The 13,563-nt window shown below is 35.0% G+C and overlaps 1 protein-coding gene across 8 annotated transcripts in view; it reads right to left on the minus strand.

The window, feature by feature from the left end:
- The window catches only part of ARL15 (ARF like GTPase 15), a 269,511-nt gene that overhangs the window by 123,252 nt on the left and 132,696 nt on the right, over positions 1-13,563 (minus strand). Inside the window, exon 5 of one of the 8 annotated variants that reach the window (XM_074533677.1) lies at positions 403-12,051. The exons of the other annotated variants lie outside the window; for them this stretch is intronic. Coding sequence (XP_074389778.1) covers positions 12,049-12,051 — 3 coding nt within the window. The 3' untranslated portion in view covers positions 403-12,048. Of the gene's footprint in view, positions 1-402; positions 12,052-13,563 lie in introns of those variants that run through there. 8 annotated transcript variants of the gene reach the window in all.

The following is a 13,563-nucleotide window of genomic DNA, read 5'->3' on the forward strand; positions in this document are numbered from 1 at the left end:
TATGTTCAAACTCAAACGAATTTACCTGTTTCTAGACACACTGCGATGTCTTGAATATTGAACTCTCTACCAGCAGAGGGGGAACCTCTATTGTGATTTCTTTCTTTCAACACAATCTTAAAGGCAGACTTCTAAATCCGTTTCTTAGCTTCTAGTGCATTGTTTTTACAAACCTCACATGCAGGACTAAGTTAACACTCCTACTTCCCATGGGCATTCAAGACAGAAGACTCAAACTGGCTGACTGTGCTTGTTGCTTTGATCACATCATGAGACAGCATTTCTAAAGCTACTTCATAATTTTAGCCTATACCAGTGTGACTGTATGCAAAGGGAAATGTATACATTCCGATTTTTCTTGATCCTTGTTTTAAATTACCACTTATCAACACAAATAACTCATTTCTTTGTCACAATCTTTTAGAGCTTTTTTTTTTTTTTTTTTGTGGAGAAGAAACTTCATCTTTCACAGAAATCAATGTTCCTTCTCCTTGTACTTGAATTTCCAAGATATTCAAACCTTCGTATCTTCATTATCATTTAGAGCACTTACAAGACTCTCCTATATGGACATAAGCAGGAGAACAGAAATAACCTATTCCCACAAAGTCTTACACAGCAGGTCAACAGTAAATACAAAGAAATGAAGCTATATTTCATACATTTTAGTGATTGTAATGACTTCTACTACGATTAACCCTCACCTTAATTTCCTTGCCTCCGAAAGGGAAGAATTAAAGCAAACTTTATTAGTTATCCAACAGAACAATGGATCACTATCTCTTAGGCTCAGAAAGCATTATATTATGGTATTCTGTTAAAAAAAAAAAACCTCTTTCTGCCAATAACAACTGAAAAATTGGACAGTGGGCGTTTGCTGGAGAATCCTCAAGGTGGAAGCTTTATATATAGAAGGAACATAAGAATAAAAATATTTTAAGTATACACAGGTTTTACTTCATTTCTTCATTATTCATTTACTTCATTTACTTCACCCACAAAAGATGGTCTAGATTTGAGTTCTCATGAAATAGTAGTAGGACATATAAAACAAGAAAAATGGATCTAATGTAATTCAAGAAAATATTGTAAACAGATACTCTTTTTAAGGGCAAAACATTTTAAGTGCAAAACATTTTCCTCACTAGAAGACAAGTGCCAAAAAAGGAAAAAAAATGAAAATAAAATATCTAAATCTCTGTCTAACTTTGCCAAAATCTAGTCTGAGTGCTTACATTGTGCTCAAACAAAACTTTGATCATAAATTTCTTTTCAGAGACCAAAATGAATGACAATAGGAAAGCAGGTTTCTATGGCAGGGCAGCTCTGTTAAAGCTTTCAATAACCATGTCAGCTCCCAGGGGCTTTAATTTGCTTCTGTGGTGGCCTTTGTTTCTATCTTTAAAGAATTCTGAAACTACATGACATACATGTACTTAATTTTTTTTTTCAGTATTCTTTGGTAAAATTCTAATTGCTCTCAGACACACATTTCTGAGGGATGATGGTCACCAGAGCTGATTTGCAGAGCACCAGACAGGTGAGGATCTCAGCCTCTGACAAGGAGTCCCAAACGCTGGCAATTTCAATTCTTTTGGGGAGGTAACAGGCAAGCACAGCTCTAATTTTCTGCTTTTTAGTATTCTTCTTTCCACTCAATGCTTGGTGACATTAGCTGGCACACCCTGTCTGTCAATATTTTTTTTTCCTGCAGAAGTAGTTTCATGGGGGAAAAAAGGAAAGAAAAGGAATTTTCTAGGCCTATAGTTTGCTTTTCTCCTCTTCATCTCTTCTCCCCTTATTTGCCTCTTAAACTTAAGATGAAAACCTCGGGTCTGCAAAGACAAGCAGGAGATTACTACTGCATGACAAAAAAAAAACCTCTCTTGTATTTTCTAACAATAGCCTGCCAGCCTCAGAAACAGACTACAAGAGACATGTAGATTGGCTCTTCTAAAGCTAAACTTTGGATACTATGTGTAAATAATATTCTCTAGTGTTATGAAATACAAAAAAGCTGATATAGCCTTTAAATATTGTACCATAGTACAGGAAAACCTTGCAAGATGTAGTACCAAGCACACAATTTAAAGAAGTAAAATTGAGTGATTAGAAGGGTTGTATTGATACATGCTTGCCATAGAAAACTATGAGGATAAAGTTTAATTTTGGAAGTTTTCCTCAGTGCCTGAAGGCTCATGAACAGAAAGCTTATGGTGGTAACAGCCATAATCCTTCCTTTGCAGGAACGGCAAGTATTCCACTAAATGGGTAGATAAGGCCAGCAACCTTAGTGGCTGGGACTCCTGTCCACATCAGAGGGGCTGGAACCAGGTGATCTTTATGGTCCCTCCAACCCAGACCATTCTATGATATCTAGAAATTGAAAGTAAAATCAGAGAGGTTTTAAACAACAAGGTGACAGAACCAAACTCTTTTTCAAAGTCTTTCAATAGCCAAGAAGTAAACATTTGCTCAACAAGAACAGACTTCAATTTTCCACTTATAAGCAGTAATTTAGATTTTCAGAGTGGTTTTGAGTAAGATAGTTATAAATATCCTGTGAATAATCACATCTGTCCCAGCAAAAAAAGCTGCAGATAAAAAACCATTTCACTATTTCTGAACACTGCACAAAGCATCCATCTAATGAAGCCTGAAGATGCAAGAGAGACAACAGTGATAGATGTTGTTATACTGATGGTTCTGATCAGTCCTATCACTGTTGTGGAAGGTGGCAGTTGTCCAGAATGCAGTTAGCTGAAAAATGCTATATTTGTGGAATCCTGTGGTGTTTTGCAGGATTTCTGACAGATTTTTCCCGTATTTCAATAGAACTTCATCAGTTTCTTGGTGAGTCTTTTGTGGAGCTCAAATTCCTTTAATAGGTACAAGGTTGTCACAAATTTCAAGTAGTAATACTTTAAAGCAGTCTTTAACAAAACTTGCACTGCCTTCTGAAATGCGTCATTGGTCTAAATTAAGAACTAAGTAACTGATAAAGGAACATTTAAGTTCCATAGAAGAGACCTGGGATTCAGATTTACAGCTTTCTTTTCAAGGCTAGAAAAATTCAGAATTTTATCAAAGCTTGCAAACAAATTCACTGAACAAGCCACACTGTTTTTCGCATATTAATCAAAATTAAAGAGTTGTTATCTATTAGCAATTACAGTCTGTATATTCATGCTGATATTCTGAAAAATAGACCCAAGAGGGGAATTCTGAAATACTACCAAATAGAAATAATTTCTTTTTGCGCACAAGATGAATTAATACTCTATTAAGAACATAAAGACAAGCAAAATAAATGAAAACAAATTAAATAATCTAAATGGTAACAGGAAATTTTAAATCTCTAAGGTAAGGAGAATTACTGCCTTTGACTTATATGCTAGCAAAATGTCCATGGATTATTTCTGCATTCTCTAATACCACAGCTGAATTGACAAGGAGGAAAATGATCACACAAATAGAGAGTATTAAATCAACGTAGTTCTCAAAAGCATTAAACTCGGAGGATGACTCAACTGCTTCTAGGACAGACATCCTTCATAGGAAAATACTAATACTAATACATACCGAAATTAATCTAACATGCAAACTAATTTCTTTACAACAGATAAACTACTTAGAAGATGCTCTATATTTTCTATGTCTCAGGAAACTTAAGAATGCCATGTCAGAACTTGAAACAGCTATATTTATTTCCAATTATTGCAATAAAGGAGAATACAAACTGACATCAAAGAAATCAAAATCTTCTCCAAAGGGTCAAGAAAAGTTTTGAATGACAATGGTGAAATGTCAGAAAACATCACTACCTCTTTTAATTAATTTGCAGCTCTTGCTCTCCAGTTATATAGCAACACATAGCTATATAAGTACACTAAAAACTGTACTTTGAATATAAATTCAAAATTTAAACCCAATTTAAATTCAAAAAACAAAATCAATTTTCAGATGCAAAAAATGACCTAAGAAGGTTATTAGGTTATTAATTCGGCAGATTTTTCCAACATTTGATGTATTTTAGTCAACTAAGTCAGTATTTTAGTCAACACAGTGAGTGTCTGATAGATAATCCTTAAGAGGGCAAGTCAACTCTTCTTTCATTGCCTGATCACAATACCCTGACAATATACACTGTATTCTCAAGCACTCCTAGTTATCCATCGCAGGTTCTCAGAATACTTGAAATTGTGCTTTTCAGAAAACATAAACTGAAGTAATTGCAAAGCCAGGACAAGAAGACCATCATACTGATTTGTGGTTTAAATTATTTGCATTACTCCTACAGTGAAAGAAAACAATAGTGTGACCACAACAGCAACGTATGTGTAGTGTAGGACTCTCTGTGACCACAGTTCTTATTACTGATACCACGTTTCTTCAATTTGTGTGCATGAGGTTCTATGCATATAAAAGCACTGTGAAGCAGCCTGAATAACAACCATGTCAGAAATAGAGAAAATTAGAAGTATTCAATTATTAGAATGATAGCATCAGTTAGTGCTAATAGTCTTGTTTTCCTTTGTTTGTCCAAACTATTGCTTTAAGCTCTTAATTCCTGCTTAACATACAAACTCTCATTGGAATCACTAATAATTAAAAGGCCATTAGCTTTGTGGTTGTACCTGATAATTCTACCAGTGCTTAAATTACTGTAAAATAATGGCAGACTGCTTCACTACCTCAGAGATGACAAGCAATTACATTTAAAGACTGGCATGCTCCAATACTACAGTTCTACTTCAGTGAAACATGTAAGTGGAGGGAGCAAGATGCATGAAAAAGACCCAGACATCCTCCCATCTAAAAATCCTGAAGGAAGGTGCAATATAGTGATAAATGTAACTCCAGCCATCTCTGGTATAAAGACTTACAACTGAGGCATCTCTTTAACTCAGATTTTGCAGCTATAAGAAGAAAATTGAGTAGAAGGAATGGAACCACATTTATGAATCTGACCTTTTCTGAGAAGGACAGTCTTGCAAAATATTTCATATCCCATAAGCTAGATTTCTAGTCTGCCCTCTGGCATGCTTCTACCTAGGACAATAGTCAAGTTTCTCCTCTTTCATTGTATCTGATTCCTCCCTCCAATCCCTCTCTTTCTGAACGGTCTCTATTTTAGGGTTCAAATACAAATGCTACTTGTTTTGTCCCCAAATGCCTTAGGGAGATTCAAACCCATACACATCCTGATCAATGTTATACAGAAGTGGATCCAAACACCAGACCACAACTGAAGAAAACTAACACAAAGAGGCCCTATATGCCCCACTGCCAGACACAGGAGATTTTTTAATTCTCTCTCAGGTTCTACCAAAAGCGGAGAAAGTGCTTTGCCATTGTTTAAATGCAATCCACTTCTATAGCATCCATCCCTCTGCACAGGGGTCAGGGATTGATGATCTGATGCCTTTTACATGCACAAAAAACATCAGCCAAACCCTGAGTTTACTACCCACAAGAGCAGACCCTTTGAGCTTTGACCCAGCTGGGTTACTAACAGGCTGTAAGGATATTCCTAACTAAACCCTGCTGTCAAGTAAATATCAACAAACCAACATGTAACAAAACAAAAAACTCAATTCAATGTTCCTGATTTCAAAACAGGCAGTTCTTCAGTCAATAAACATTTCTTCTAATGCTACAAGTAAGTGAAAGGTGACTAACAGGCAAAAGACTTTTTAAATGTCTGGCAAGTTTGGAGAGCGTTTGGAAGGAATAAGCTTGCCAGAAAGTGCTGGCAAGCACACTCCCTACAACAGCCAGCAATGGATATCCAAGCATGCATTTTTGCTTCCTTTCCCAGACATAGTATTACCACCCCCACCTTCTTATTTATGCGGGGAAAGGGTGGCATTATTGAATTTGTTTTCTTAGTTAAGCAATTTTTTTTCCTATTGCACAGAAGGAATGATTTCCAAAAGGAGAGGTAGCCAAATACATCTGGAGAACATTTTAAACCCATTTTACAGGTACTAAAAACTGAATTGTCAGAGTCCATTGGCAGAACATAACACTTCACTTTTATACAACATACTAGCTACTGCATTCCCAGTTTAGAACAGTTTGAGAGTTATAGTTCACAAGTATAATGCTGAGATGCAAATAATGGCCTCAGAAAAATGTAAGAAGTCACACCCATTTTCTTTAGAAAAAGTGCACCTGCGGCTACTTTTATATTATGCTCCTTTTGTTTCACTAAACTTTGTGTTTGCAGCCTATCCATGATGAGGATTAAATAATAACTACTTCACACTATTAAGGATTATAGAGTGGACAGACCATGGAAACTGAACCCACAGGAAGGCTTTGCTAGAGTTTTCATATCATGACATCCAGATAAAAAAGAAAAACTTTGCATGTTGCATTCTAAAGCCTATAGCAAAACTTAAAATCTCTGTCTTAAAAGAAATGCTTACTAAAAATGTAACTGTGGACTGGGAAAAAAAATTCCAGAAGTCTGCATTTGGCTGTATCCCATCTTCTTTTGTCAGCTGTCTTCCTGAATCAAGCAACTATATTACCATCAAAAAAGACCTTAATCATTTCATATAATACCTTGACAATTTATGTGAAAACAGTTTATGTTGCAGTAGACTTTTTGTGGTTTTTAAAGCACCAACCAGCAAAAGCTATTCACATCTTAAGGAAAGCTAAGAAGAACATATGAAAATTTCCCTTTTCTTCACATGAGTAAGTAATATTTACTCTTTCAGAGCCTGTGACTGGCAGTATCTATAATACACTCTTGAACTGACTATTTTTTATAAATCAATTTTGAAATACTGCTCCACTGTCTTGATTCCTACACACAGACCCACAAAAATTAGTCTAGCAAGATGACATTAGTCTCTTCTCACTGACCAAATGCTTTGTAATAAGCAGATTGGCAGAGATGACTTAATTCAGACACACTGAGCAACTGAATAATTAAATCAAATAGAAGAGCTAATAAAGAGTGCATAGAGACTGCACAGACAACATTATTTAGGGAATGGAGAAAGTAAATGGAAAGAGAATACTAGTAAGGCTTAAATGTACCTTGATTCAGTATTCTGATTTGTTAAACATTTCCCCACCATTTTATGCCCTAATAAGTTTCCATTGACTAACATGACCTAAAGCTAGAGAGAAAGTAGCTCAGTGCAGAGTTTCCTAGAACATATGTCCACCAAGCTGCTGCAACTCAATATCAGTTAAAATAATTGAGAAAATGGAAGCATACATATCATAGCACATTTTTTTTGAGACTAGTGTTTGAGTATAGTAACAACCAAGCTACTTTGAACACCATGCTGTTTCAAAATACATTAATCCCATTTCAAGTTCTAATAAAAAGTGAATCTTACAATGTGTTAAAAACAGGAATACTGTGAAATTAGTTGATAAATGCAGCACTGAATATAAAAAAGTACTTTGTTACCCACATTCAACTGTCTATTAAACCTCAGGTTATCAGGAGGTAAAACTATACCTTATATCTACTGTAAACAAAACATGACCAAGATAAATCAAAAATAATCTGGCACCACATATTAATACTTAATCCAATATAAGCTAAAACCAAAAGTTAATGTTCAATGTGAACACTGAACCCTGACATCCTGTTGTCTTCTCTTCCCTTCAACCAAGAAGAGATACTCCCTTAAATGTCAGTGAAATTATTTGAATGATCAGTGGAAGCACAGCCCCCTGAAGTCAGGTAAGAAACAGAGTCTTAGTTATGGGTCAGTTCTTCTCAGCTGTTTAATTTCATGTATTTCTAATTGCAAAATGATAGGAGGATCAAGACAATCACTTCTGTCGACGCAGTACAATCTAAAACTTAACACAGTTGTATGGCAATAGTGAAAACCTGACTTTTGACAGCCAATAGAAATAAGAATCAATTAGTGAAACTTCTGGTAGCAGACAGAAAAATCACCTTACCCCTAAGACCACCCATTTGTTTTATTACCTACTGCTACAATGCACAACGATAGTATTGCTAAAAGGCTGCACTTCGATTTTGACTAAAGCCAGCCAGATCAGAAATAGCAATGACAAGAGTTTGCTATGAGTTAAAGGCTATCAATGCAACTGCTTGTACTCTTCAACTCATGGAGATTCAGGCCACTGCCAAGTAAGTGAATGAAACAGAAGAGTAAATGTAATTTCAGGAATAGGTAGCTTCAACTTTTCATTTTTGCAATTTCAAAGCAGCAGGCTGTCAAGTCCAATTCAAGTGCTCAGAAGCAAGCTTTATTATTAGAAAAATAACTTTTTAGTACATAAAGACAATTTTTGTGTCTGTCTGCATTTGTAAACGTAAATTTAAGATAAGTCTATGCCTATTTCAAGACCAAAGGCATTAAGGTTAACTCCAAGAGAAACAATCAAGGATGTGAGGGCGAAAAAGTATCATAACATGCTGCAGAAGATTCAAAATCTACTTTCCTGGGCAAGTTGAGCTAAAATCTTATTTTTACATACATATTCATATGTATGTATATACATATGTGTATGGATTTAATATATACAAATAAAAATTATATATTATCCAAACACGTGCACACACACATTCTACAGATCTCAAAATAAGCAGCACGGGCACATAATTAAGGGGTCCCCAGGGCTCATAAAGAAAGTGCAACGACCTTGTTAGTGTTTGGCCTTTCTTTCGCACCCAGTCTCATTGTAAAACAGTCAACCATGAAAGTACTTTAAAAAGCTGGTTTTCTTTTTATTTACAGCATGATTTTATAATGTACCATTCATGTTTTATAGAAGCTGGTACTTCTGTATATCTTTCTGCCAAATTCAACATGAACCACAAGCTTTCTAATTTACAACTTTCAGAAATTTGAATGCTTTTGAATACCGGGATTTTCAACTTTGCAATTTAATGACAACCCTGCCTTTGGCCTTTCCTGACCTGTTGTGAAGTAAATCAGGCACACTAATGTGGGCTAACAAGTCTTTTTCACACTGTTCGATCACCCTGCATCTTTTTTCTCAGCAGACACCGCCTCTCTCCCACTCTCTGTCTAGCCATCCTCCCTCAAAGCAAACAAAATGGTCACTGTAACCCTGCATTACTGCTCATTAGATCACAGGTTAGTCAAGTGGAACTGCCCGAGGTTCCCAAAGGAGAGCTATACTTCAAAAATCTGTCCATGTCAAATGAAGAAAAAACCCCTGAGCGTGGGGTCACCCAGATCAATGATCAAAAGAGACTGAGAATAGTGGAGGGAAAAAAAGGGAAAAAAAAAAAAAAGAAGAAGAAGAAGAAGAAAACCCCCTTTTTTGTAAAAAAACAGCCTTCTGTATAATAAATCAGAATAGAAAAATACTAAGCTTTTTTTCCCCCACTTTAACAACTGTCCATTTTGGCTTTAAAATGTTTTTTCTTGTTTTTCTGAAGATTTTACAAGAGTAAGAGTATTTTTAAAGTGTTAAGATTGAGGTTTCAATAAAACTCAAACTCACTTTAAGAAAATTAGCAAGAGAAATAATAATGGAAGATAATGGAGATTTTATCTCCATCACATAAATACTTAGCTATTCCAAAATGAGTCAACATCAATTTTCATTCAATTATGACTTTCATTTAAACAAATCATACATTCTGAACTTCATGAGAAATTATACAAGTAGCATGTCCACAAAAAAAGGTGGTCAAGCATAAACTACATAGTCTGAACTCTTCTGCTACATGACAGATGTGCAGGCACGTGCAATACTTCAAGAGTGTACAGTACCATGTCTGTGGACTCTGTCTGTCCTTTATGTACATAGGGCAACTTTTTAGTAAAAACCACAAAAACAAAAAAGCCCAAATCAAATTTTAAAAATTTAAAATACAATCATAATTTTAAGTAATAAATTTTGATTCACAGAACAGATCAAATTACTCAATGAAGAGCACTGACTGTTTAATAAGGGTCTGTGCAGATACAGGTTACAGATATCACATGTATTAATACTGCTTATTCAAAATGAGCTATGTATTTCTAAAACAACAAATATACAATGTGCCACTAGATGCTGTTGCAGCTAAAGGGACCTGATTGATTCCTGGAATATTGGTTGCAGAGCATGTTTTTGTTTACAGCTCTGAAAAGATTTCTTTGCCTGGTCTAGAGAGTGACTCAAATTTCACTCTCTTACTCCCTTTATCCTCAGCCATGAGTAAAGGCATAATTAGCAACAAAGAACAAAGGTAAACAAATTGGAACAGAATATCTGTAGTAGATTTGTAGCTAATATATGGTCTGTTGTAGCAGAATTACTGTAACATAACAAACCTATAGGAAAGCAAAGGAAAGAAATCCTTAAAGTACTTAAATGTTTCATAAAATGTGGTAAACTATTTCCTAGTATTTATTACCAGAGTAACACAAAAAACCAAAATGAGACTATAAATACTGTGATAATACATTATGAAAAAATATTGAAAAAAAATTTACAGAATAAGCTTGTATTAACAGAGAGACAGATGAAACAACTTATTTTTAAATAAATAATGCAATTGTAACAAATATATAACAGTATATGCAGTAATCCAAATTATCTACCTCTGGAGATATGTGTGGATGAAAAGAAAAGTCTTTTAAGCAAAACTCATTCACTAAAGCAGGTGGGGCTTTTTGTTGGTTTTCTTTTTTTTTAATCAATTTGCTAGACGCCTCACACATCTATTAAGAGGCAATAGATGCCTATTAATACTTGAAATGGAACTCCAGCATGCATTAACCTTAAAGATGCTCACATATTAATACTGAGTCCTTATTTTTAAGACAGTATTAATACAGCACAGGCTTTCTGACCCTTGCAACTTTGCATCTAATCAGAATCTGAACAACTAAATATAATAGAAAATATCAGAAAAAGCAAAGATATTGAGAAATATGTAGTCATAGGAATTGATTATTCAATACATTGTCAACACTCTGGTACTTAAAACAGTAGGAAAAAATATCAGGATGATGTGTGTAAATCTGAATAATAAATGAACACATTTTCAAGTGAAAAATTGTCTAACTTTGCCTTTTTAAAAACATGTTACCTAGTTAATTTGTATGATCCTTCAAAAAGTTCTTTTCTAGACTAACTCAAAACTTCAGGCAGTTCAGATTCTAACAGAAGAAGTTACTGTTTCATATCAGACTGCTGTAATAGATTTTTTAAACATTTAAACTATTTTGAGGAAACATTTATGCTTATAAAGATTCCAGCATGACTAATGATATGCTGCAGTATCAACAAATCATCATTAGAATAATGTCGTTATATTCAAAACCCTGCTTCTAGTCTTATGAAGACAATTGTTCCCAGATGCTAGAGTGGATAACTCATGTTTCTTCAGAAGCATGACTGCATCTGCTGTTGAATCACTGCAAGAAGTGGATGGGAAAATGGTTTCCTCTTTTTGAACCAAAAGTCATTATGCACTGAACAGAAGTGGTTTCTGAGGAAATAATGGACACTGTTCAGCCTACATTGCTAAAGAAGAAGGCTTCAATGTCTCCAATTTTCTTTAAGTAAAAACTCAGTACTGCATCCTCATAGTCTCTGAACTGTGGGGCCCTTCACTACTTTTGAATTTGCAAAACTCCATGTCATTCTTTGTTTTTGTTTGAACCCTCGAATGCTCTCTACTCATCTCTTCTGCTTCACTGCCAGTAAAGTCTTGGGAAGTAACAGGGAAAGAGGTGCATGAGACTTGTCAGCAGTCCCCTTCCCTTTCTCCTGTTACTCCTTCTCTCTAGTTCATTTGCAAAAACAGCAGTGTCCTGTCCAGCAATCAAGCTCACTGCAGTCTTTGATTTTTGTCATCCACCACACCCAGAGAGCATCCAAGATTTTTCCAGGAGTTTAATGGCTTGAAAGAATGCCAGGGTAAAAAAAATGAGCTCAAAACTAAGAATGGATAGGAAGGAATTTAATCTCACCTTGCAGTAGTATGTGTTTCCTTCCTGGCCTTTGACAATTGTAGCATTGTTTCAGTAACATCCAGACCACTGATGCAAAGATGATCCTTTCCCCATCCTGTCACTTGGGAAAACATCATTGTTTCATGAATTCTCACATACATGCCAACATCTCCATCTCCAGAGATTTATGGTTTGTTTTCGCTCATAGGAATCTTACGCTCAAAAATCTAAAGAACCAGCCTCTGATAAGCCTATGACACCTCAATTTTCAGGCTTGTTTTTCCTCATGCTGCAGCTCAGTTTCAAGAGAAATTCTCCTCAAGCATCTTCAGAAATTTTGAGTTTCATAGGGAACAGAAGGCCTCCCATGCTCAGGCTGAGCTCTGAGCACCTTCTATTTGATGCAGGTTTTAAGAAACTCGGCATACACATATTTCCAGCAAAGTCTTCAGGGTTTTGTTAATTACAGACAATAACCTATGGTGTGTCACAGTGTAGGTAGTATTGATGCAGCTGAAAATTTTCTACTTTTGTGGCACATAATTAAAATCTAACTTGAAATACTTACACAAATATAAAATGGATAGATTTTCTCCTGCTATGCCTATTGTTGAACTTCCCTGACATGACCAATTAAGATGCTCAACATGATTTCCCATGTGTGTGAGTGTGTAATTCCTGCAGAATGGACTGTGGCCAGAAATTAATTCATACCCTGCATACCTACTCTAATGGAATGAAGATTATGTTATCATAATCAACGTGAAAAACATTTCTTTTAAAATATCCTTTTTTATATTGAGTACCACGTATAAATTATGCAGTTCAACTACAAAAAATTATCTTTTCCTAGGTAAATTCAAGGTTCACAGTATATTTAACTTGCCTATAATCAGCACACTTGTTTTAGCACTAAAAAGAAAAATACAAGTCCTCATCTTTTAAAAAGCAGCAGCTTACACTATCGAACTCAAGATTTCATTCTAGTACATATACATGCATATATCCATGTAAGATGGGTGTTTGAAAGAAAAACACATACTAAATAATTTTTACAATAGAAGAGGGTTCACAAACTTGATCCAATGCATTACTAAATACTTTTCCATTCTTTTTCAATTGATTCTGAGACCATCTTTGCTAAAATGGTAGAGTTATATTTGGAAAGTAGTTATACAGCCACTATTTTGTTCCATTTGTAATAGTTATTAATTCTGAAAGAAATACGACTTCTCTTGTTCATGTAAGATGTCACTAACGGTAATTAAATTTTTGAGCATTCAAGAATTCCCCAGAACAGCAATATCACAGACCTAGAGGCTCAAAAGAGTCATAATGATTGTGTGGTCAGATTTGTATCCAACAGGCCTCAGGATCTAATTTAATTCTCTACTAAAGCACACCAAATTTTTACCAAGCAAAACCGGTTTCAGAAAGAACTGTAAAAAGCTGTGCTCTTCTATAACAGCCCTTACTGAATACTATATAAGCATTTGTAAGTAAACAAATATTTATGAAAAACATTTAATAAACTATGCATATAGATCTGTATCTGAAAGCATTTTAAACTTTCTCTCATAAATTTACTTTTTATTTTTAGATACTATGCTCTATCTTTACAGTCATTGTGTTT

The sequence above is a fragment of the Zonotrichia albicollis genome, chromosome Z, assembly GCF_047830755.1.
Source record: "Zonotrichia albicollis isolate bZonAlb1 chromosome Z, bZonAlb1.hap1, whole genome shotgun sequence".
Lineage (NCBI taxonomy): Eukaryota > Metazoa > Chordata > Aves > Passeriformes > Passerellidae > Zonotrichia > Zonotrichia albicollis.